Raw genomic sequence first — 22799 nt, forward strand, 5'->3', positions numbered from 1 at the left:
GTATCCTTAAACAAGATATTAAACCCAGCGCATCCATCAGGAGTGAGAATGTTACAAGGTTACAACTTGTTCGACATAGAAAATGAGCAATAATTTGAACATCTGTGTAAATGAGACTAGTAATAAGAAAAAACTTTGAGTGCACAAACTGAATAGAAAAGCACCATTACTAACCATTCAACAGTGTCCCAGGTTAGAAGGGTGGTAGTGGTTTAAAGGAGCTTCATGATTACACAGCACAAAGAGCGCTTACTTTTACTTTTCCAAAGCATCGTTTTCCCAAAGGTTTTTTTGTTTTGTTCTTTTTGTCACACTGCACAATGGTACAATTTGTCTTTTAATTCAGTGAAATATTGGTGTTGTCATAGATCTTAAAAAAAAAAAACAGAACAGTTCGGCAATTTAAGTTTCATAGTTTGGTTAAGAAAGTTTTATGGTTGGTTTAAAAACAACAACAACAACAATGTAATAATTTTTATTTATATAGCACCCCACAACTACAATTTAAAAAGAACATGGAAATGTTCCAGTTTCCACTGTTCTGCATTTCAGGTGCTCTCCAACTGTGGACACAAAATTAAAGGCCCAACTTCTTCTCCATTGTTTCCTTTAATATGTTCTTCTTGATCTAGAAAAATATTTCATTTCATATTAATTATGTGTTATGAGTATATAAATACATGGCGGAAACAGATGGCATGTTGGTGTGAACGTTTCCTACCTTTCCAGAGACCGTGAGAGGGTAGCTGTCCACAAATAACACATAGTGTGGGATCTTGAAGTGAGAAATCTAAAAGCAAGAGGGGGCAAGCTACAGTCATGCTTCAATTTAAAGTGGTTACAGGTGCTAGCAGTCTTATGTTTTATCTCTTCCTACCTGGCCTTTGCAGAAAGCTCTTATCTCTTCCGCACTGGAACTCTGACCCTCCTCCAGCTTGATGCAAGCACAAACTTGCTCACCCAGCCGCTCATCTTTCACTCCAACCACCTGAAAGCACGGGAAGGAAGAGTTACAGTTTATACCGAACACTACAGCTGATTAATGCGTATTCTCAGAGGCTGCTTATTGCTTACAACAACCAAAATAGTATTTTTAAGCTCTATACCCACACAGAGACACTACTTAGTACTCATATGCTGCCCCCAAGTGGTTTAATCTTACCTGCACTTCCTTTACTTTGGGATGCTTGTAGAGAAATTGCTCTATCTCAGCTGGATAGATGTTCTCTCCTCCTCGAATGATCATATCCTTTATGCGTCCTTCAATGGAGCAGTATCCCAGACTGTTCAGACTGGCTGTGTCACTGTACAGACAACAACTACACTTCCCACACTGCCCTCTACTCAACAATTGTGTATCTAGGGACATATGTGAAACTCCACCTTACCCAGTCCTGTACCAGCGGTCTTGGGAGATCACCTCTCTGGTTTTCTCTGGCTCATCCCAGTACCCATGCATCACACAGCTGCCTCTGATCAGCAGCTCACCTGAGGCCCCAAGAGGGACAATCTCCCCAGTAGTGGGGTCCACCAATTTAGCCTAAGGTTAAGGCATGCAAAAATACCACGTGTCACTGTGTTAGAGGGATGTGTAGATGAAGGTTTGTGTGGGAAAGAAATTATACCTCAGTGTGACCCAGGATGCATCCTACGGTGTTAATCTTCAGCTTCTCGTTGTCCTCTGGAAACCCAAGAAATGTAACAGGACTATTTTCAGTTGTTCCATAGCATAACTGGGGGAAAAATGATTTGCATATGTTGCTATGTGCTGGTACGTGCTTCTCCGGTAAGTTTTAGTGTTATCTGAAGAGGTATCATCTCACTGTTATCTCCTTCATATTCATGTCTGTTGTCAGTCTTCTCACAATCTCTGGAGGGCACGGAGAACCTCCCATGATCCCTAAAAATGCAGTAGCAAATATGAAGGGTAGACATGACACCAATTTTAACCCATTAAATGTGGTGTCATGTCTTTTGGTCTCTCACCAGCTTCAACTGAAGACAAATCATATTTTTGTAAATCTTGGCTTAGCAGATCAGTGAACATGGTGGGGGTACCGTACACAAAATTGCACCTGGAGTAAAAGAAAAGACATGGATGGTAATCTGTGAAAGTGCTTATTCTCGTACAGCTGGACACTTATGATAGTGAAGATGAGTGGTGCTGTACTTTTCACTTTGAATGGCCTCTAAATTGGCACAGCTGTTGTAGGCTGCGGAAGGAAAAACTAGCGTGATGCCGTGAACTGCCATGCTCATTCCTCCAAGCACGGAGCCGAAGCAGTGGTAGAATGGAACAGGCACACACACTCGCACCCGAGGCTGATGGTGAATAGTAGTGATGGGACGTTCTGTATCGAGGCTTCGGAGCGTGTGTCGAGTAATGGAGGGGGCGTTTCCGCGAAGCGCGTATCGAGGCTTGCTTCATTTATGGGAGGAGCTGAAAATGATGACGTCCGAAGCCTCGCTGCCCGGCTGTACCACGTGACTGGTTCATGAAGCGGTTCGAACTTTGCCGCAAATAATCATTTTCCATACTGCCAGCATAAATATACACAGTATACTGCCATCACTACAATATACATGTTTTACACACTCCTTTTGTTGTTGACATTTACAGGCTGTGTGCAAAATGCCACACTCTTCAAATTCATGCCAGCTATTATTTTTACGTCCAGTAGGTGTCCTGCTAGAGCAAATGAAGCTTCATGAAGCTTCGCGTTGGGGTGAACCAATTGGATGAAAAGCTTCAGTGCTTCATGGGGCTTCATCTGCCCATCACTAGTGAATAGAGATAAGGAAGTAATTCACTATTATTTGTGCTTTCTTCTTGTTAGTAACACGTACATGAACTTACTCTCCATCCGTAACCGACGCGGAGGCCCAGGAAGTAGGCATTATTTACAATGTTGTGGTGGGAAAGCACAGCTCCTTTTGGGTTCCCAGTCGTACCCTTATACAAATGAGCAATTTGTACAACAATGAGCAGAATGATTATTAGATCGTTTTCAATGCTCTAATTGTTGTTACAGGTCAATATGATACATGTGTGCCCTGGAAAAAGTTGAAACACTGAATGTTACTGATGTAAACTGAATGTTGATGGGGTCATCAAAGGAAAGCTTGCTCTGCAGATCCATCAGCTCTCTGTGGTGCCGACTCTCCCCTGCTTGCATCACATCATCTACGTGGAGCATCCCTGGCTGCCTGCTGTCGGTCACAATCACCATTTCCAAGTATGGCAACCTAAAAAAAACCATGACCATATCTTTGTCTCAAATCCTAAACAGCTTCAACTTCAACACTATCATTTTTTTAAAAGTGATATGTTATAAAAAGATTTCATAGTCCCTTAATATCAGCAGAGGAGGGATATTTGAATCTGACTAACCTGGAGCTTTTAAATTTGCCTCCTGGTGTTGTGCCAATCTCTGGGCAAATCTCCCTCAGCATCTCACAAAATCTCTGGGTTTTAAAGCTGGTTGGACATACCACTGCCTTACACTGGACCTAGATGCAACAAATCTGTTTAAATACATTCAAATTCCTTTACGCTTGAATAATCCAGTAAATTATCAGTAACCAATGGAAGTACAGCATAGAAATTGTAAGCAGGCTAAACATTTCTATTCAATTTCAGGCTATTGTCCCAATAGGGCCAACTGACTGTACCTTTAGTATAGTGAACTCCACTTCCTTTACCTGATAGGCTGGGTTCAAGGGCACCTGCAAAGATAACAGTTCAAAGACAAAAGTTTTATCCATGCAAAGCTTCACTGTCTTTTTTCAAAAGACTACAGAAATCATACCATATCATTCAAATCAATTTTATTTAAAGAGCACCAAATCACAATAACAGTTGCCTCAAGATGCTTTATATTGTAGGTAGACCCTACAATAATGCATACAGAGAAAAACCCAACAATCATATGACCCCCTATGAGCGAGCAGGTTGGCGACAGTAGGAAGGAAAAACTCCCTCACACGAGAGAAGGAAGACAGGATAAAAGACATGCTGTGGAAGAGAGCCAGAGATTAATAACAAGTATGATTTAATGCAGAGAGGTCTGTTAACACATAGTGAGTGAGAAAGGTGTCTTATTATGCACATTATACTATAGGTGATGATGACAGATTACTTTTGAGCTGGTGAGCATAAAATTGTGAGATTACATAACAGCTCCTCTATGCAACTGCCAGGTTCAATGTCCTTGTCACTTACATTTGACTGTGTTTGATAACACAAGCTACGGTGCTGTAAAAGCTGTTTCAAGGGCATGTACACAGCTCCTGTACTAACCAGTATGATTCCAGCCTTGGCTGAAGCAAACTGGAAAAGGATCCACTGATATGTGTTTGGCCCCCAGACTCCCAGTCGATCGCCTCGCTTCAGCCCCAGAGCAAGAAGGCCTGCAGCAGCCTTGTCAACCTGCACAAAAATAAAATGACAAAAAAAAAAAAATACACACAACACTTTCAAAAGTTAAAAATGATTAACAGGGTTCTGTGGTAAAAAGCAGCAAACTTAAATAAGCTTCTTCTGTCTTTTCTTTTTGTTTTTAAGTCTCTTTCTGATGTCAGTAAGATGGGCTTTTTAACACAGCTAATCTTATTTTTTAATTTCTTCAAAAGACAAACTACAGATGGTGCACAGAGAGTCACTATCAAACCAGGTTAATACTTTCCAGGAACCACATTTTATGTCCATGCTTTTCTTAAAATGATGTAATCGGGTTTAACAATCAACCAGATTCTTATGCAAAGTCATCACTGACAGTAAAGGTCCTACATCTTGGATCTTAATGGGAAAAGCCCATATTAATATGATTAAAACGTCAGATTCAACCACTAAAACAACAACTAAATACATATAAATAACATGTAAGGGTTGTCAAATGCATGAAAAAGCAAAAGCTAAATGGATGAAATCACGTACGTCTTGTTGAAACTGTGCAAACGTTTTTCGGATGCCATCCTGCACAAAGATCACAGCTTCCCGTTCAGGCCAGCGTTGGGCAGTTGCATCCAGACTCTGGCTCACAGTCAGGGGGAGTAGTGAGAAAGAGGAGGTGCCGTGGACATAGCTGGTGGTCAGTGATGGGTTTTGAGGAGGACTGTCCACGTGAAGAGCCCTGATATAGAACACAGGGTTCGGAGATCAGATGGTACGACCTGTGAGTTTAGTGCATTTTTAGTGATATTATTGCCGATAATACCCAACTGGAATCCACAGGTCGTAATTGTCATTAATGAGGAGATTGTTGCAAAGGCTCACCTTTTAGCACATTCACTTCACCAGATGCACCTTGTTTCTTTTCCTCACCTTTGATTGGGTGTGGTGCTTGGCCTTAATTGCACTCACCTGTCACTCGTTATATAAGGACTGCACTCACCTGCCCCTCACTCTGTCTTCACTCCCACAAGGGGCGGCAGCTGAGGTGAGTTTCTCGTTGAGTCCTGAGTTCATGTATCATTTTGAGTTACTTAAATCATACTTTGTCCTTTTTAGAGATAGCAGTCCATGTGTGTCTTTCCTTCCTTTACCCATTATTCAATAAAACGACAAAACCTGTAAATGATTGACTGCTTATTCTCATTCTAATCAGATGAGCCCATGATGACTACTTAAACCCTGAACCTTCCTTCCTCCAAAACACGGTCCTCCGAGCCGGAGTAGTGTTAACGTCATGGATACACAGCAGCCATTGACTGAAGATTTGAGACGTTCCGGTCGTGAAAGGCGACCTCCTGCCCACCTGCAGCAGTATATGACGTTCAGTATCCCGGAAGTAGAAGTGCTAGATGTGATACAGAGAGTCAAACAGAATGCCAGCATAGTGACACAGACACACATGGGCTGCAGGATCCTGACGGGCAGTCAGAAAGTCAACCAGAGACATCCCCTGCTCCTTTACCCACAAATCAAGATGAGGTGATGAGGGAACTCCTGATGACAATGAGGGCGATTAGGCAATTTATGATTCAATTATCTCCTCCCCATTCCTCCAGATCTTCAATTCACACTGTTTCATCTGATGAAAGCAAATCCTCTGTATGCCGTTTACAAGCCATTCCCCAAACGCATCATGAGCAGTTCCCAGTGATTGATCCAGCAACATGTCAATCACCCTCTCAGCCCCCCCAGGTTAGCTGTCACTCTGGTGCAGTTCTGGCTGCTAGCCCTCCTTTCCCTAATTCAACAATATTAGATGCTGCAGTTCCTTCAAGTGGTTTGCCTAGACCAGTTTTTCCTACACCTGATGAGACTCCTTTTAATTTCCTGGCCACACCACTGCAAGGTCCCCACCAGATTTCATGTGTTCAACCTGCTGTTCCTCTAGACGAAGACCCCGCTCAACCTCTCGTTTGCATTCCAGAACCAAGGCAGCACCCTCCTGTAAAGCAGCAACCAGCTACATCTGATTGTTTGCATGCACAAAACCCTTCGGTACCCATTACTGCTAGTTCTAGTCACCCTGTTAGCACTAGAACATGTGTATAAGCTTGAGGGTCCTTCTTTCCCAGACCTTACTGGGAAGATGAAATCCAGTATAGGCTGTTACGAATGGCCCTTACTAACCTGCTTGACCCTCATGAGACAAAGCATTTCAAATATCATGTCCTTCTCGATCATCTGAAAGTAGACAAAGCTAAACGGTTAGCTATTTCCTTTTCCTATGCTCCTGACCCATACACTCAAATACACCCATCAAAGCTCTTGATGAGCATTATGGGCAACCAAGACAGCTAGGATTGAAAGAGCTACGGAATATACTGGAGCTTCCTCCTATCAGAGCAGGTGATGGTCGGACTCTGGATAACTTTGCTCTTCGTGTGCAAGCTTTAGTTGGTTTGCTTAGCACTATGGGTGATCAAGGATGGACAGAACTAAATTGTGGCTCCCATGTCGATCGCCTACTTGAAAAGTTGCCCGCAGAGCATTCCAGTTGCTTCAAACGGCACATTTACAAGGAACAAGGAGATGATGTATGACTTACCTTTGTTCTCATCCTGGTTGCAAATGGAATGAAAGTGTCAACCAAGAAAGGACAGTGCCGTTTCATCCTTTAACCAGCCACGACCTGCCCATAAGTACACCTCTCCACTCACAACAATATTACATGGGACAAATGCATCCGATCCTGTACAGGCAGCACAACCCATCATAATGATTAAGGCAAGATGTGCATATTGCTGCTCACCTGAACACCACATTAGCAAGTGCCCCAAGTTCATTAACAAGACAAAAGATGAGAAAATACACTGGATAAAGAGAAACAAATGGTGCTGGCATTGTGCTAGAACTTATCACGCTGCGAAGTGTGATCTGAGGAAAGCATGTGCCACCTGCATGGAAAGACATCTACAGATCCTATGTGAGGTGAATCAGAGACCTAGAACTGGAACTAATCCTGTAGTGAGGACACTGTACTTTGATAGACCTAGCGATTGTACTAGTGTACTATTAAAGGTTGTGAAAGTGCTCCTGCATAATGGCAAAAGAACCCTGGAAACATATGCAATACTTGATGATGGCTCCCAACGTACCATGCTTCTGACATCTGCAGCTCAGCATCTCCACCTAACTGGGAAAGCTGAGAAGCTCATCACTCAGAACTGTCCATCAAGAAGTTGAAACTATTCAAGGTTCTTCTGTAAGTTTCCAGATTTCTCCCATCGCACATCCAGAGAAAACTTACACAATTAATAATGCCTTCGCTACAAGTCACTTAGCACTTTCAGACCACACCTACCCCGTATCCTCTCTTCAACGGAGATACAAGCGTCTTCAAGGTATCCCATTAACCTTTATTAACAAAGCAGCTCCACTACTGCTCATAGGCTCTGATCATACCCACCTTATTAGCCTATTGCACCAGTTAGACATGGACCATTTGGATCTCCTGCAGCAGTCAAAACCTGCTTAGGATGGACACTCCAAGGTCCAATCACAGACTTCCAACCCCAGAGCAGTTCCACGCATGCCCAATGTTTGTTCACATCTTCCAGTTCAGGAGAACCGCTCCAGCACATCCTTGTGTCCGCTGATGGCTCTGAATTCATTCAGCCACCTCATACTCTACCATCAGCAGTACCTATGTCGTCACCAGCAGTGCCACTATCACCAGTTCCACTGCCTGTGGCTGCCATTCCGCCAGTGGTCAGGGCGCTGCCTGCTCCTGCATCACCTGGTCCTGCCTCTGCCAAGCCCCGTACATTGCCCCCAGCGCCTGCAAAACTGCCCGACGGTCTGCAGGTCTGGGCCTGCCACTGCATCCCACGTGGTTGGCATTTGGATCTGCTTTGCCGCCACCGCTGGCTACATGGTCGGCCCCCTGAACTGTCTGGCCTGCGTTGTGTACCTCTAGGTCTAGTGATGGGACGTTCTGTATCGAGGCTTCGGAGCGTGTGTCGAGTAATGGAGGGGGCGTTTCCGCGAAGCGCGTATCGAGGCTTGCTTCATTTATGGGAGGAGCTGAAAATGATGACGTCCGAAGCCTCGCTGCCCGGCTGTACCACGTGACTGGTTCATGAAGTGGTTCGAACTTTGCCGCGAGATATGACAGCGATATAAACCCCTCAGACTTCATTCAAAAATGTGGGTGTTTGATGGAGAGTTGCGGTTAGTGAGAGTTTGGAGACCGTTTGGAGGTTTATGAGAGTGAGGAAAGTCAGGAGAGAATGGAGCCAGCTAAGAAGAGGAGGATGTCCTCCCCTGTGTGGGAACATTTTGATCTTATTCCTCCCAACAAGGTATGTAAATTTCTACAGAAGATGTATTTTCATAATACTGATGGTGCAATACAATTTATGTTGAGCTGTCTTGACTTTTGTACAAGGTGAAGTGTTTTCTATGTGCCAGGGAGCTGGGATATAACAACAACAACACCTTATCCATGCTTAGGCACTACAGAGCTTTGCATGAGAATAAGGGGGACACCGATTGTGGAGCAAGACCAGGTGAGCCATCAAATGCAATGATAATATAGGATGCAGTAATGTTACTAAATGATATAACAATATTATACAACTGTTATAAGTTACGTATGTGATATTTATATTTGTGCTTTATCTTTATTGTCTTTCCTCAGGAGAACAATCTCAAATAGATGAAGACCTGGTCAGCATGGTGATTGAGGACTCCCAGCCATTTAGCATTGTGGAGGACAAAGGATTCAAAAGATTTGTTAAATCATTAAATCCTAGCTATGTTCTCCCCACTAAAAGGTCATAAAAGCAGTGAAAATTTAGTTTTTACAGAATAAAATGTGAACAGGCAGGACTGAGGCTCAAAGCCTCAGTGTGTAGCTGTCCATACCTCAACGTTACAAAAGCACAACCACTGTCCACACCCCAACCACACCTCACCTCACAGTAAATGATCATTTCCATTTCAAGCATTTCCAAATAATCATTTCCCATACTGCCACTATAAATATACACAGTATACTGCCATCACTACAATATACATGTTTTACACACTCCTTTTGTTGTTGACATTTACAGGCTGTGTGCAAAATGCCACACTCTTCAAATTCATGCCAGCTATTATTTTTACGTCCAGTAGGTGTCCTGCTAGAGCAAATGAAGCTTCATGAAGCTTCGCGTTGGGGTGAACCAATTGGATGAAAAGCTTCAGTGCTTCATGGGGCTTCATCTGCCCATCACTATCTAGGTCGACCCCCTGAACCTATATTATAGTGATGTGTCCTGTGTGTCGAAGCTTCGAATCGTGCGTCGGGTAATCGCGGGGGCGTTTTTCTGAAGCGCGTATCGAGGCTTGCTTTGATTACGTAGGCAGTGACGTTCGAGGCCTCGCGGGCAGTCCGTACCACGTGACTGATTCAGGGACTGGTTCACCGGTTCGCGCCAGATTCGAAATAACATGGGCAGGAAAACAGCTGATTCCCCATCACACCGTGTTGTGGAATTGGATTACGTACGTGCTACATAGTTACTTGTGCATTTCTTCTTCGATGGAACCAGCAAGGAAGAGATGTTTTTTTTTTTTTTTTAATTTTGTCTCTCCTAATAAAGTATGCACACAGTAATAAATATCACAAATGATAAACACCAAAATATAAATAAACAACACTACACATTGTGGGGATGAACAGAAAAGTATTTGACCAGCATAATATAATCTGCAGTATGATCATTGCTTTAACAATGTAACAGATAGCTTTAAGATGGCCTTAAGATGTTTATGCATACAAGTTATTATAATTTTGTATTCCAGGTGCAGTTATAACTATTTTATACATATTGCATATCTGTGCTTATTTGAGTTGATGTTCAGGTTCTTTAAAGGTCTTAAGCTTCACTGACGTGACTGTTCAGGTGATACATGCTGAGGGAAAACTAGAACATAGAAGGAATTGCAATACATGCTTACAAAACACTTATATCAGGTCATTTTATATTAAGGTTTTAGTAGAGGTTCTTGGTTAAAACATTTATTTAGTAGAAGACATACACATAGTCTCAGTGAGCCTCTGGTCTAGTGAAAGGTCAGAAGTGCAACAGGTGAATTGAGAAAGAGCATTTGAGGACGAGACACAGCAGGCTGGAGGTGAAGAGGTGACACAAAGAGCATGTGAGGTCAACACATACACACACATTAGTTAGATTTATTTAGAGGAGAGATTAGTTATGTCTCGACAAGAAAGAGGAACAATTCACTTTAAGATAAGAACGGAAAGTACCAGCCATGAAAATAGAAGATGATCTTCTGGGTGAAAAGTCATTGTGGTGTTGATCTGATCTATGTATAAAATGTACCTGTGACGCATGAAGGGGCATCAGTAAACAAACCCTGATGTTATAAAATAATTGTTTGTGCTTTAGTAAGTCGGAGATCACTTGCTGTCGGCGTACAGGGTGTTCTTCCCACACGTGTGTATTCATTAAAATCATTGTTTGACCAAGAGCTTCTGGACCAAGGGTGGTTTGTACTCTCCCTCCTCAATTGTGAACCTTAACAACATCCTATAATCTGATTTCTGTCTTTTAGTTTATTAAAAAGTGAAGCACCAAACACTATTGTGTCATTATCCAGATGTACATAAGGTTTACACATCATTATAATCAAAGAGCCCGCTTCACTTGAATTGTCCACTTGATGGCGCAGTAGAGCAAATGAATCATCACAATGCTTCGAACCATGAGTCGACCAATTGGATGGAAAGCTTCAGTTCATCATGAGGCTTCATCTCACCATCACTACTATATTAGACCTGTAGCATGTCTGATTCCTCTGCCCCCGCTTCGTGAAAAAGAGCATCTCTAATCCTTTGAACATATTTCTCAGTAGAAATATGGGGGCAGCTGTTGTAAAGGCTCACCTTTTAGCACATTCACTTCACCAGATGCACCTTGTTTCTTTTCCTCACCTTTGATTGGGTGTGGTGCTTGGCCTTAATTGCACTCACCTGTCACTCGTTATATAAGGACTGCACTCACCTACCGCTCACTCTTTCTTCACTCCCACAAGGGGCAGCCGCTGAGGTGAGTTTCTCTTTGAGTCGCCTGAGTTCATGTATCATTTTGAGTCACTTAAATCATACTTTGTCCTTTTTAGAGATAGCAGTCCATGTGTCTTTCCTTCCTTTACCCATTATTCAATAAAATGACAAAACCTGTAAATGATTGACTGCTTATTCTCATTCTAATCAGATGAGCCCATGATGATGACTACTTAAACCCTGAACCTTCCTTCCTCCAAAACAGAGATTGTTTAAATATTTACCTTTAAGTCAAATAAATAAAAAATGCATTCAAACATGCACCAGTGCACAGTAATCAAGCTCAGTCTCACTGTTAAAAGCTAAGAACAATCAGGGCATAAAATGACTAATGCAATTAAAATGATCGTTTTGAAGAGCCAATGCAATGAAAAAACCTAAAAAATGATGAATCTTTATGCTGCTCAGAATTGCACATGTGCTAAAAATTAGTCACATAAACTTACCGGCACCACTGCAGTAAAGCTGCGGAGCATGATTTCCACGTGTTGCTGTATTTGAGTCCATTCACACATCTGAGACTGTGGGCACAGGATCCGAGCAGCAAGGATAAAATCTGTGTCGGCATTGGACTGACAGCTGGATCTAAGTAGAGTGAAAATACATCTAGGTTGCAAAATGCTGGGTCTTGTAAATAAATATTGCTGACTGCTGGTTTGCTCTGGATTTTATTACTTCATGTGTAATCTTTAACTTCCACTCACCCTCACTGGCTGACGTGCGTGTATATTCAGGGTTAATCATTTCCAAGTGAATGTCAGTGGTTAATTTCAGTGCATTCAGGATTGCAATCTTTGATTTCATTGATATTAAGTGTTAACTGTGTGCATGATGCACCACAGGCTCATGAAACCAAAGACAAAGTAAAAGCATATTCACCCAAATTTTGATTGTCTGCTTGTGTTCCCCTTGGAGTATTCCAGGACTACAGTGATCTTCTGATAGTCATCACTGATCACTTATCGCTCAGTCTGTCAGAAGAAATGCAGTTGTCTGATACAACAGAGCAGCCTACACTATACAACAGCGAATCTGGACAGTTTTAGGAGTGTATGTAGTCAGTATTAAATTCAAAGTTCAACATTTTTCTTTGTAACTCAGCTGTCCTCCTATCATTAACAATGTCAGTCTGTCTTGTCTGTGCAATCATTCACTGCAGTCCAGAGCAGATTATTTATTATTCACAGTTATCCACATGTTCATCTTATGTGAAATGCTACTAAGATTTTGTTTTTTGGTTTTGTTTTGTTTTGTTTTTTTAAAAACCAGCATGAGCACCTCTATAAAAGTAGAGGTTTTGGCAGTTTTCTGGTGTGGAGCATTCAGGTGTATGCTAACACAATCTCACACTCTTCCCCAGCAAATACACCCCAAGGTCAGGCAATGCAATGCTCAGTGGCACTGTAATAAAAACAAAAAAACAAACTAACAAAACAGGAGCTACATCTCAGACACTACGGGGCTCAGTTCAAATGTTAAAGTCCATGACAATTAGAACAGTTAGAAAAAGACTAATTACCATGGGTTGTTTGGAAGGGTTAACAGGAAGAAGCACCTTCTCTCTGAAGAAACATGGTAGCACGGCTTATTCGATTCCCAGCTATTGGAAACTAGAGTCTTGTAGTCACTGATTCAAGTACGAACCTCTCTGTATACCAGAGTGTTCTAGAGCCAAATGTGAAGCCATTTGTCCGACACAAAGTTTGGCCATAATTTGTTTATTCTTAATAAAAAAAAAAAATGTAACAGTTGTAAAATAAAGTTTCTCATTTTACCAGTATTTCTTCTTGTAGTGTTTTGTTTTCAGGTCTCTGAAAGATTATTAATTATTGGTTTATTTTGGCTTGAAATCAGCTAAAAATTTTACAAATTTTACTTTATTGTAAAAATTACCAGGTTTGTGGTTCATTTCATTCAGCTCTTTAGAGTAAAGCTGGAAAAATTAGTAAAGCACATTCATGCCAAATTACAGCTATTTACTTGCATTTATTATCAGAATAATTCATTTCAGCATTGAATGTTATGTTTAGTTGATTTCTATTTTTTTTCTTTTTTTTTCTTTGTTTCATTGTACTATTTGTCCTTCGTCCCTATTCACGATCGTCACACACACCAAACAGCAGATGGCAATTTTAAGCCATGTAGGCAGTTAAACTGTTTGACCGTCTTCCGTAAATGATGGAAGTGATACAAGAGTGAATGTTATAACAGGGTCCGAATCAGCAATTGGCCTTACTTTGGAGTCAAACTCATTGGGAGGTAATTGTTCCTGGCAGGTACTGAAAGTGACCATTATCCTATAATGACAGAGATTGAGTTGATTATAGAGAAACAGGATATAAGGGGGTGAAGAAGTGGTGTTTTAATGATCCTGATTGGGATACATTTAGAATAGTTAGTGATCAAGAAATGCAAAAGATTGATATGAATGTGGGGGTGGATGAGTTAAATTATTCTATTTGTGAGGCAGTTTTAGAGGCGGCAAGCAGGGTGATAAAAAGGAAAGAAGGTAGAAGGAAGAAGACAATTGTACCTTGGTGGACGAAGAAGTGTGATAAAGTGATTAGGCTTTTAAGATATTAAAGAAGAATCACAATTTTCAGAATTTCACTGAATATAAAAGATGACAAGCTAAGGTAAAAACAACCATTAAAAATGCAAAGAGGGAATTCTGGAGGGGTTTTTGTAATTCAGTGGGGAGGGAGACAAAAATACAGAATGTTTGGTCAATGATTAGAAGGATGAATGGTATGAAAAGGGAGTATCGTTATCCAATCTTGAGGGATGGAGTAGTAACATGAGATGAGAAAAAGGCAAATGTGTTGGCAAAAACTTTTGTTAACATCCACAGTTCAGGCAATGTTAGTAAGGAAGGGCGATGAGGAAGAGAAATGACAATTACAGAGAATGGAGACTTATTGGAACTGGTAGAGGATACAGATGATTCATTAAATATTCCTTTTACAAAGACAGAACTACATCGAGTACTCTAGAAATCTAAATTATCAGCACCAGGAATAGATCAGGCATGCTATATCATGTTAAACCAACTCAGTGAGTCAGCTAAAGATCTTTTGTTAGAGTTGTATAACAGAGTTTGGGAGGGTGGAAAACTGCCACAAAGCTGGAAGGAGGCTGTGGTGGTGTCCACCCAGGAAATTTACAGGCCTATCGCTTTAACATCAAATGTCTGCAAAGTAATGGAACGAATGATAAATGAAAGATTAATATACTATACAGAAAGTAAAGGCTATATATCTAAACATCAAAGTGGGTTCCGAAGAGGGAGAAATGCAATGGATCCGGTATTGTGTTTGGAACATGAACTCAGCAGAAATAAATAAAGAGAATGTAGTTGCAGTGTTTTTTGACATAGAAAAGGCTTACAATATGATGTGGAGAGAAACTGGTGTAGCAGTAGTGGTCCCAGAGTTTATGGTGGAAATAGGGAAAAGGATTAATGATGGGCTTTGTTTGTTTGGGTTTTTTAGGGTTTTTTGAGTGATGTTCCAGACCACACTCCATACCAGTTGGTGGCGGTAATGCACCTTTCAGTTGTTTGCCAACCGCCAATATATATGTAGAAGAAGAAGACAGTCTTCCGCTTCCTGTCGGCGGTCTGTCCCTGCGGAGTTGGTATGTACATGAAGTTCAGATTTATCAAAACAAACCTTAAAACTAATCGCCACAGTCTAATCTTGGACATCTTTTTCAAAGTTGTTCACAAAATGTTAGAAAAAATAAAACGACAGCAACGTATAAACTGTGTTTACTGCGTGCTAACCTCGGGATGCTTATGCTGCTAATGTTTAGCTACGTTTTAAGTTCATTAGACTGAAGGCACATTGCGTTAGCTGTATAACATAAGTGTGCGGATGGGACATTTTAATAAGAACAACAATAATAAATAAAAAAAACAATCTGTTAAGAAAAACAACCCTTTAATGGCTCTCACTGAGCAATATTTTACCCAGAAAGTTAAAGCAGCATCGTTATTGATTGTAAGGTGATAATCAGTATGAAAATTATCTTCAGACAACGATTACATTATTTTAATTAAAAACAAATAAATAAATATTAAAAAGCCTTCTGTCCGGTCGCGCACCTTTGTGTTTCTGTAACATAAATCACAAGCCGATATTTTCCCTATGACATCACCGATCAGCTCCACCGACTTTCGGGTTTCCCTGCATGGTGCTGTTCACCCAGTCAGTCTAACGTCGGCAGCTATATGCTCAGTGCTCATTCTCCATTTTTAGACAATGACCAGCTCAATGTGTTTTAAACATACCAGGATATTTTAAATATTCCCGAAAGCTTTCTTTGATGTGAGATCGATCATCACTGCAACTACACCATACAATTACACATACACGTATCTGCACTCAGATTGGATGTCAGCCCATGTTACGCTGTCATTGTGACAGTAAACCCGGTTAACCTGTGACACAACTACACCTGGAATGCTTTCCAAAAGTACCTCCTGTATCCTAGTCCTAATCTCTTTTCCTAAACTCTTACAAGGAAAAGTGGATAGGAGAATTTCTCAGGACTTAGGAAAAGAGAACAGCCTTACACTTGTCTCTCCTTAACGATGTGACTCAGGATGTCCGCCGTGTTGAAGATGGACTACAAAGCGGCACACTGCGTTCCAACCCTGTTGTTTTATGGGGTGATTTAAATGAGAAAAGCCTGTGAAAAAATATCCCTTATTACAAAGGCTGGCATTTTAAAGATGGAAGAACGTTTAGGGTAGAGCTGGGCGATAGAACGATAACGATATGTATCGCGATATAACTTTTACTCGATAGAGAAATTAAGCTATCGCGATAGACCTCGCCGCTCTTGTCCTCAAAAAAAAAAAAAAAAAAAAAAAAAAAAAGGTCAGCCAATCCAAATTAAGTAGCGCAGAGCCGAACCAATCACAGCCGCAGCGTCACGTCGCGTGACTTGTTATGTACAGCACAAGTGCCAAGCCGCACGTGTGTTTGTTTGGGAAGCAGCCAGCGGGTAATGGAGCCAGCGCGTAATGGAGGAAATGAGTGTGCCGACTAGAAAAATCAACCGAGCGTGACCGAAGAGAAAACAGATGATGGTTCCAATGCCGGAGAGATTGTCAAACGGAAGAGCCATAGAAGTTCCGTAGTGTGAAGGTATTTCGGCTATTTCAAGTCTGACAAAAAACAGAGTAGCGTGCACTGTAAACTGTGCCGAAAGCAAGTCTGGAAATACAATAAACTGGTGCATGCGTCACACTGTGCGCCACGTTATTGTTTCGGTGAAATTAACTTCTACAATACTGTTACTGTTAATTCTACTCTCTGCAGTGTTTAAATGCTTACATATACACACAGTTACTGTCCCTCCACACATACGACTCGGTTCTGCTTCTATGCCCCAGCTTTGTTTACTTTTTCCCACCGAGGCTTCTAGACTTCTGATTGGCCAACATTTAGGCACGGTTAGGAATCTAGCGCCACCTGCTGCTTTGGCATGTTCATAGCAGCGTTTTCCTTCATTTCTGCCTTTATGTGTGGACGGGATTATTTTTTAAAACGAAAATGGAAAATCTCCGTTTTCAAAAATACCCGTGTACGTGTGGACGTAGCCTCAGTCTCTGACTGGAAGCGCTAATTCGTCATTCGGCTTTTGTCAGACTAAAGTAACTGTTAAAACTGTTTGAAAAGCTCAGCTATACAACAAGGAGAGATTGAGAATTTCCTTTTAGTTCTCAGTTTATTTGATATTGACAAAAGTTAGTCAGTTTTGTCTGTTCTTCTGTAAAACAAACTAAGATTTATTTTTAGAATTAATATTTTGTTTCTAAGTGGAATTGACCATTTAGTCTGTTTCGTTTGTCCTATTTTGAAACTTAAACGCTTTAGCGGCTGCCTTTTGTGTAGTTTGCAATATTTGCCTTTATTTATCTGAAAAAGTCTCATGTTCCTTAAGTACATCTACCCTGTTGAACTTATTATGGGAAATAAATATTTAACATTTCACTACATATCGTACTGTGTATGACTGTGTACGTGACAAATAAAAAAAAAAAATTGAATTTGAATTTTAAATAAAAACAAGCTGCTGATTATTTCACATTTTACTTGTGAGCAACGGCACATTTAAATCTTACAAATATAGTTATTTGGCTTATATCGTGATAGATATCGTTATCGCCTGAAATGAAAAAAACATATCGTGATATGAAAAAATCTCATATCGCCCAGCTCTAGTTTAGGGTCAGATTTACTAATGTCTGCAGCAGCGCAGAGCCTTCTTTTGATGTTAAAAAGCTGCTGGATTTACTAAATGGCCTCAGTATAAGTTTGTCACCTGAAAGTTGGGAACAGAGGTATTTGTAGGAGTTTCACTTTCAGGAGAAGAATCTTTAAATGAGTCAAGCAAATGTAAATATGTTTCTTATGAAAACCAGTACAACCTTTTTATGGAATACTTTTATTTGTTTTCAGATTTTGTTTAGTGTCTTTCTGATGACTGAAGTGTTGCATTAAAAACAACCAGCACAGGAATCCAAATGTAAAGCTGAAATTGTGACAGCTTCAGTCCCTGCGTTCTGTTTGACCAACACCAGTTAATCTGAAACACCGGTCTCTGGTCTTGTTGTCCTCTTCAGCTCACACATTCCCAAACATGGCTGGGAGACGAGCTGCACTGAAGGCCATTGACTGGACGGCTTTCGCTGAGAGGGTGCCGCCCAACCAGAGGACCATGTTCAACAACCTGAAGACACGAAGTGATGCCATTGCTGCCAAGTGTGTATTCAGTCTTCAAACCCTGTTCCAGCATTTTACAAAGGCGCATTGCACCCATAAAATAGCCTGATGTGAAGTCACCAACATGCTATTCTTTGCCACCCGTGTCATACATGTTTGGTATTATTTCTTAGTATTTAGTTAACTGTAATTAACTTTATTTAGACGACCTCTGCATCTGTTATTGGCATTGCATCATGAGTATGCCCAGAATACATCTGTGAAAGTGTGCAGATTTTGTCAATAGGAGCTCTTCTGTCATGTCTTGTCTGTTTACATGTCTTGTGATGACAGTAAGTTAGCTGTTGTGTGTTCACAGACTCACCTCTCTACCCGAGAAACCTCCTGCTATTGACTGGAGCTACTACAGATCTGTTGTGGCTAAAGCAGGCATGGTGGATGAGTTTGAAAAGAAGGTAAGCCTGCACTAAATGTACCGATTCAAAAGAAGTTGGCACCCACGCAACATACAAATAAACATAGAATGCAATGATTTGTAAATCTCATAAGCTCCTTTTTTTATTCATAGTAAAACCTAGAAACGTGTTTGAAACATATCAAATATGAAAAATCTACCACTTTTAATAAAAGTCTGTTGATGGGTGAACCTCTGCCCACCTTTCCTTTTGAGATTCTGCCTATCTAAGCTGCTTTTTATATAACCAAGCATGCAACTGCCCTGTTGCCAATTAACCTAATTAGTTACAAAATGAGATGTTTTATTAGCAACGAATTGCAAATGAAATATGATTTGAATTCTGTTCTTTACATTTTACACAGTGTCCCAACATTTTTAGAATCAGTGTCGTAGTGCCTCTACGATAGCTTTAATGAAGAAATGTAAAATGTTAACGTCATATTAATATTACTGATATTTTCCAGTTACAGGCTTTTGGCAAAATAATCATGCTTTTTAATTTGCACTCATTTTTTCCAGCATTTTTTAAAGTTTAAACCAAAACAGCAGCCAGATTCACTTTAGTTACAGTTTTTCACAGGGGTTAGAAACATTTGAACCAGTGCTTAAAAATACTGGGAAAAAATTAGCAGCTGTGCTTTGTGTATTTTGCGTACTTGTGGCCTTTTTTCCAGTTACTTGAATGTATAAACCTTATATTTAATGTGTCCCACAGTTCAGTGCCCTGAAGGTCCCGGAGCCTGTAGACACTCAGACAGCAATTATAAATGCTCAGGAGGAGGAAGCGGTGAGTGCCTCTGTTTGGAGGTGGTGGATGTAAGAATGTGTGTCCCATCCTGAACATAAAGCTGAGAAGGACAAAATCCAAAGTTTAATTTTGAAAAAATAAAAAAAGTCAAGCACAACATAAACACGGATAATGAACATGCACATGAATGAGTCTTTTGTAATGTTTACTTGTCTTCCAGAACAAAACAGCCACTGCCTACATTGAAGCATCCAAGGCTCGTATCGCTCAGTATGAAAAACAGGTGAGCCTTATACTTTTCATTTGTTATTTTTGGACAACTTAAGTGACATTTAACTTTTTCAACACCATCTTTCCTTAAGCTCAAACATCAGGCTATTTTCCGCTAGCATCTACTTGACTTGACTCGGTTTTGCATTAGGTGTTAGTACCTGGCAGCAGTTTGTCAGGAGCTGGAGCAGAAACACAGGAAGCGATGACGGGATTTTCACTTGCCTCAGGGGTCCAGAAAACGTTTGCACCTGTTAGATCAGGTTAAAGTATCATAGCCACACCCGAGACAACAGGTGACTGCTGGAAAAAGTGCACTGGGGCGCACAGCGTTAACATCACAGAATTAATTAGCAGAAAAGGCAGTTTGGAGCTCCACCTGTTTGAGGCGAAGGGCAGTCTTCAGATACTCTGTAATCATTATAGCATTTATCCAAGTTGCAATGGCAGCCTCCGCTCCCCCCTCAACACTTATACTCCCAGAAGTACAAGTATATGTATATATACACACGTATACATAATAATGTATACGTATATATACACGTATACATTATTATGTATACGTGTCTCCACCAACTCTGACAGCCACAGTTTAATTTCAGGCTGGCACACATTCAGAGACAGAGGAATATTAAATAAATTGGCAGTCCAGAACACAGTCACAGTCAGTGATAATAATGATAATAATAATGATGTATACTTTATTGATCCCCGTGGGGAAATTACTTGTTTTTTTTCTCTGCATTTGGCCCATTCACTCAGTGAAGCAGTGGGCAGCCACTGAGCAGGTGCCCGGAGAGCAGTGTGTAGGGACAGTACCTTGCTCAGGGGTACCTCAGAATAGCCGTTCAGTGGATTCGAACCCCCAACCTTCCGATCATGGGGCAACCACTTTACTCTGTATTTATCAGATTCAGGTGGATATTCAGTAGCACCCAGTGCTTCTGAATATTGGGTGTTCATGGAAAACTGGCAGCACATTTTATTCTGAAGGAGAAAAAAGTCGGCTGAGACATTTCCACTTAAGGCCTAGTAGGGTTTATTAAAGCCATGTTTTGTTTTGTTTTCTTTTTTCTGATCATCTTTTCTTCCTTTCCCAGCTGGAAAAATTCAAGAACATGATCCCATTTGACCAGATGACGATTGAAGACCTGAATGACACATTCCCAGAAACAAAGCTGGACAAAGAAAAGCATCCTTATTGGCCACACAAGCCCATTGCTGATCTGTAAATTCACCACACTATTTATATTCCATATGCTGAGGAAAGATCTGTCTATAAGTCTGTACATCAACTTCTCAAGAAATGAAAGCATCGTGTGTTTTATTTCTTTGTAATTTGGCGTAATTAAATCCTGAAATCGTGGCTCCTGTCTTGTTTTTTTTGTGGTCATCAAATAGCGTCAAAGTTCATCAGTGTTCACAGACCCATTATAAACAACCTCTCAGATCCCTCGCAGGCAAACAACTGTTATTTTATTACAGGATTTCTTCCCAGGCGTCATGAACTCAACTTGATACCTTTAACTGTTTTCTTTCTAAATTTGGTATGAAATATCGCCCGGCTCTCACTGAAAACTCGACCCTTGTGGATACACAGTTTTTAAGCACACACTCGGCCAAGTCACACTCAGCAGAAAGGAGAGTACAGTTTCCCTCTTTCGTGGGGTCGGTGCTGCCTTTGGGGAACCCGCAATGCCTCGTCTTTGTCAGTTTTCCTCATCAGAAAGGCAGACGCAGCTCTTCCTTATTCTATATTTACTTCTGTGTGTCGTTAGGTAATCCCTCGATGTATGAATACATGCTATACACTGTTACGTTAGACAGTCAAGCAATCCATCAGTTTGTGGACAGCTATGTCTGCAGAACAAATGATCATCCAACCCTTTTATTACGCAGTGTCAGTCTTGTTCAGGCTTTGTTATGACTACAGTATAAATCCGCATTTCACCACAGATGGAAATACGAGCAGTCTCTCTGGGACTGGAGAGAGACTTTAAACATAAAGCCCGCTTTCTGTGCTCTCACTGCACTATTATTATGGCTTTGGTTTGTGGCTTAATGCTGTATGTAACTCGGCCCATCACTGCAGGCTTAATGGTGATAAGTACGGGAATGTACCCCAACCTCGACGACACCGACGAAAGCTGCTGCATTAAGAGGAACCTGCAGGGGGCGACATTGGGCTGAAAAAGCATAATGAAGCGAGTCGAGCCTTCTGTGTTCAGCAATGAAACATAGAGTAAAAACATTGCTCTACCAGCGTTTTTGCCTGTTTAAGCCTAATTTACTATGAAATGAGAACATTTTCTCAATCATGACCAACTTTTGGCAAACCTCTACAAGCAATTCTAGTACATTTATAAAGCACCTTTTACAGACAAAGTAACAAGGTGCTTGACACCTAAAAGAATACACAAAAGGAAAACATATATTAAAGAACACACATGAAACTTCCCAAATGCCAAAAAAGAATGCCTTAAGTGTAAAATGAGTACAAGGCACCAGCAGTAACCTACGCTTCAAAGACGTAACAAACATCTTGGAAGAGTAGGTCAGTAAAAGTTCAGAGAGGGTCTGTGGTGTCTTAACCATTCAAAGCTTTGAGAGTTAAAACAAGAACTCCAAAGCTAAGAGGAGGCAGAGTGAAGATACTCCAAAATATGAGAGATATGAAATCCCTAGCTGTATTTTAGACAGACTGAACCTGATTTAAAGATGATTTTTCAAGACATTTAAGTAGACAGTTGCAAATATTTCAGCGGGAAAAGATAAGAGCATGAACAATTTCTCCAATTCCACCTTGGAAACATTTCATCTTACCTCAGCAGTGTCCCTGAGATGAAAAGATCAAGTCAGCTTCCTGACATAAAAGCCTTAAAGGCAGGTAACTGTCCAAGATAACCCCCAGTGTTACACAAAATTTTAATCTACAGAAGATCTCGCAGATCTGAGGTATTGTTTGATCTTTGGGATTAAATATCTGAGCTACTGTTTAGTCAGAAATGTAATTGTTGAAAATGAGCTTTTAACCAACACTTGATGGCAGTCTAATATGTCTTTAG

General features: G+C 40.8%; 2 protein-coding genes across 2 annotated transcripts; one reads left to right on the forward strand and one right to left on the reverse strand.

Moving 5' to 3' along the window:
- Positions 1 to 492: 492 nt before the first annotated feature.
- LOC146633816 (medium-chain acyl-CoA ligase ACSF2, mitochondrial-like) lies at positions 493 to 12147 on the reverse strand. The gene is made up of 16 exons (XM_085351666.1): positions 11972 to 12147; positions 4937 to 5132; positions 4301 to 4429; positions 3673 to 3726; positions 3392 to 3510; positions 3084 to 3246; positions 2858 to 2953; positions 2171 to 2322; positions 1987 to 2075; positions 1824 to 1900; positions 1626 to 1733; positions 1389 to 1540; positions 1163 to 1304; positions 878 to 988; positions 722 to 790; positions 493 to 628 (listed from the first exon to the last, which is right to left on the reverse strand). The coding sequence occupies exons 1-16, from the start codon at positions 12091 to 12093 to the stop codon at positions 578 to 580; spliced, it is 1830 nt and encodes a 609-aa protein (XP_085207792.1). The 5' UTR covers positions 12094 to 12147; the 3' UTR covers positions 493 to 577.
- Positions 12148 to 15094: 2947 nt separating this feature from the next.
- On the forward strand, positions 15095 to 21094 carry atp5pd (ATP synthase peripheral stalk subunit d). Its single transcript, XM_085352541.1, has 6 exons — positions 15095 to 15161; positions 18160 to 18298; positions 18618 to 18714; positions 19432 to 19503; positions 19685 to 19747; positions 20835 to 21094. The coding sequence occupies exons 2-6, from the start codon at positions 18177 to 18179 to the stop codon at positions 20964 to 20966; spliced, it is 486 nt and encodes a 161-aa protein (XP_085208667.1). The 5' UTR covers positions 15095 to 15161; positions 18160 to 18176; the 3' UTR covers positions 20967 to 21094.
- The last annotated feature ends 1705 nt before the right edge of the window (positions 21095 to 22799 follow it).

The sequence above is a fragment of the Diplotaxodon limnothrissa genome, linkage group LG4, assembly GCF_057381915.1.
Source record: "Diplotaxodon limnothrissa isolate DT_005_m linkage group LG4, D_limnothrissa_male_GT1.1, whole genome shotgun sequence".
Classification (NCBI taxonomy): domain Eukaryota; kingdom Metazoa; phylum Chordata; class Actinopteri; order Cichliformes; family Cichlidae; genus Diplotaxodon; species Diplotaxodon limnothrissa.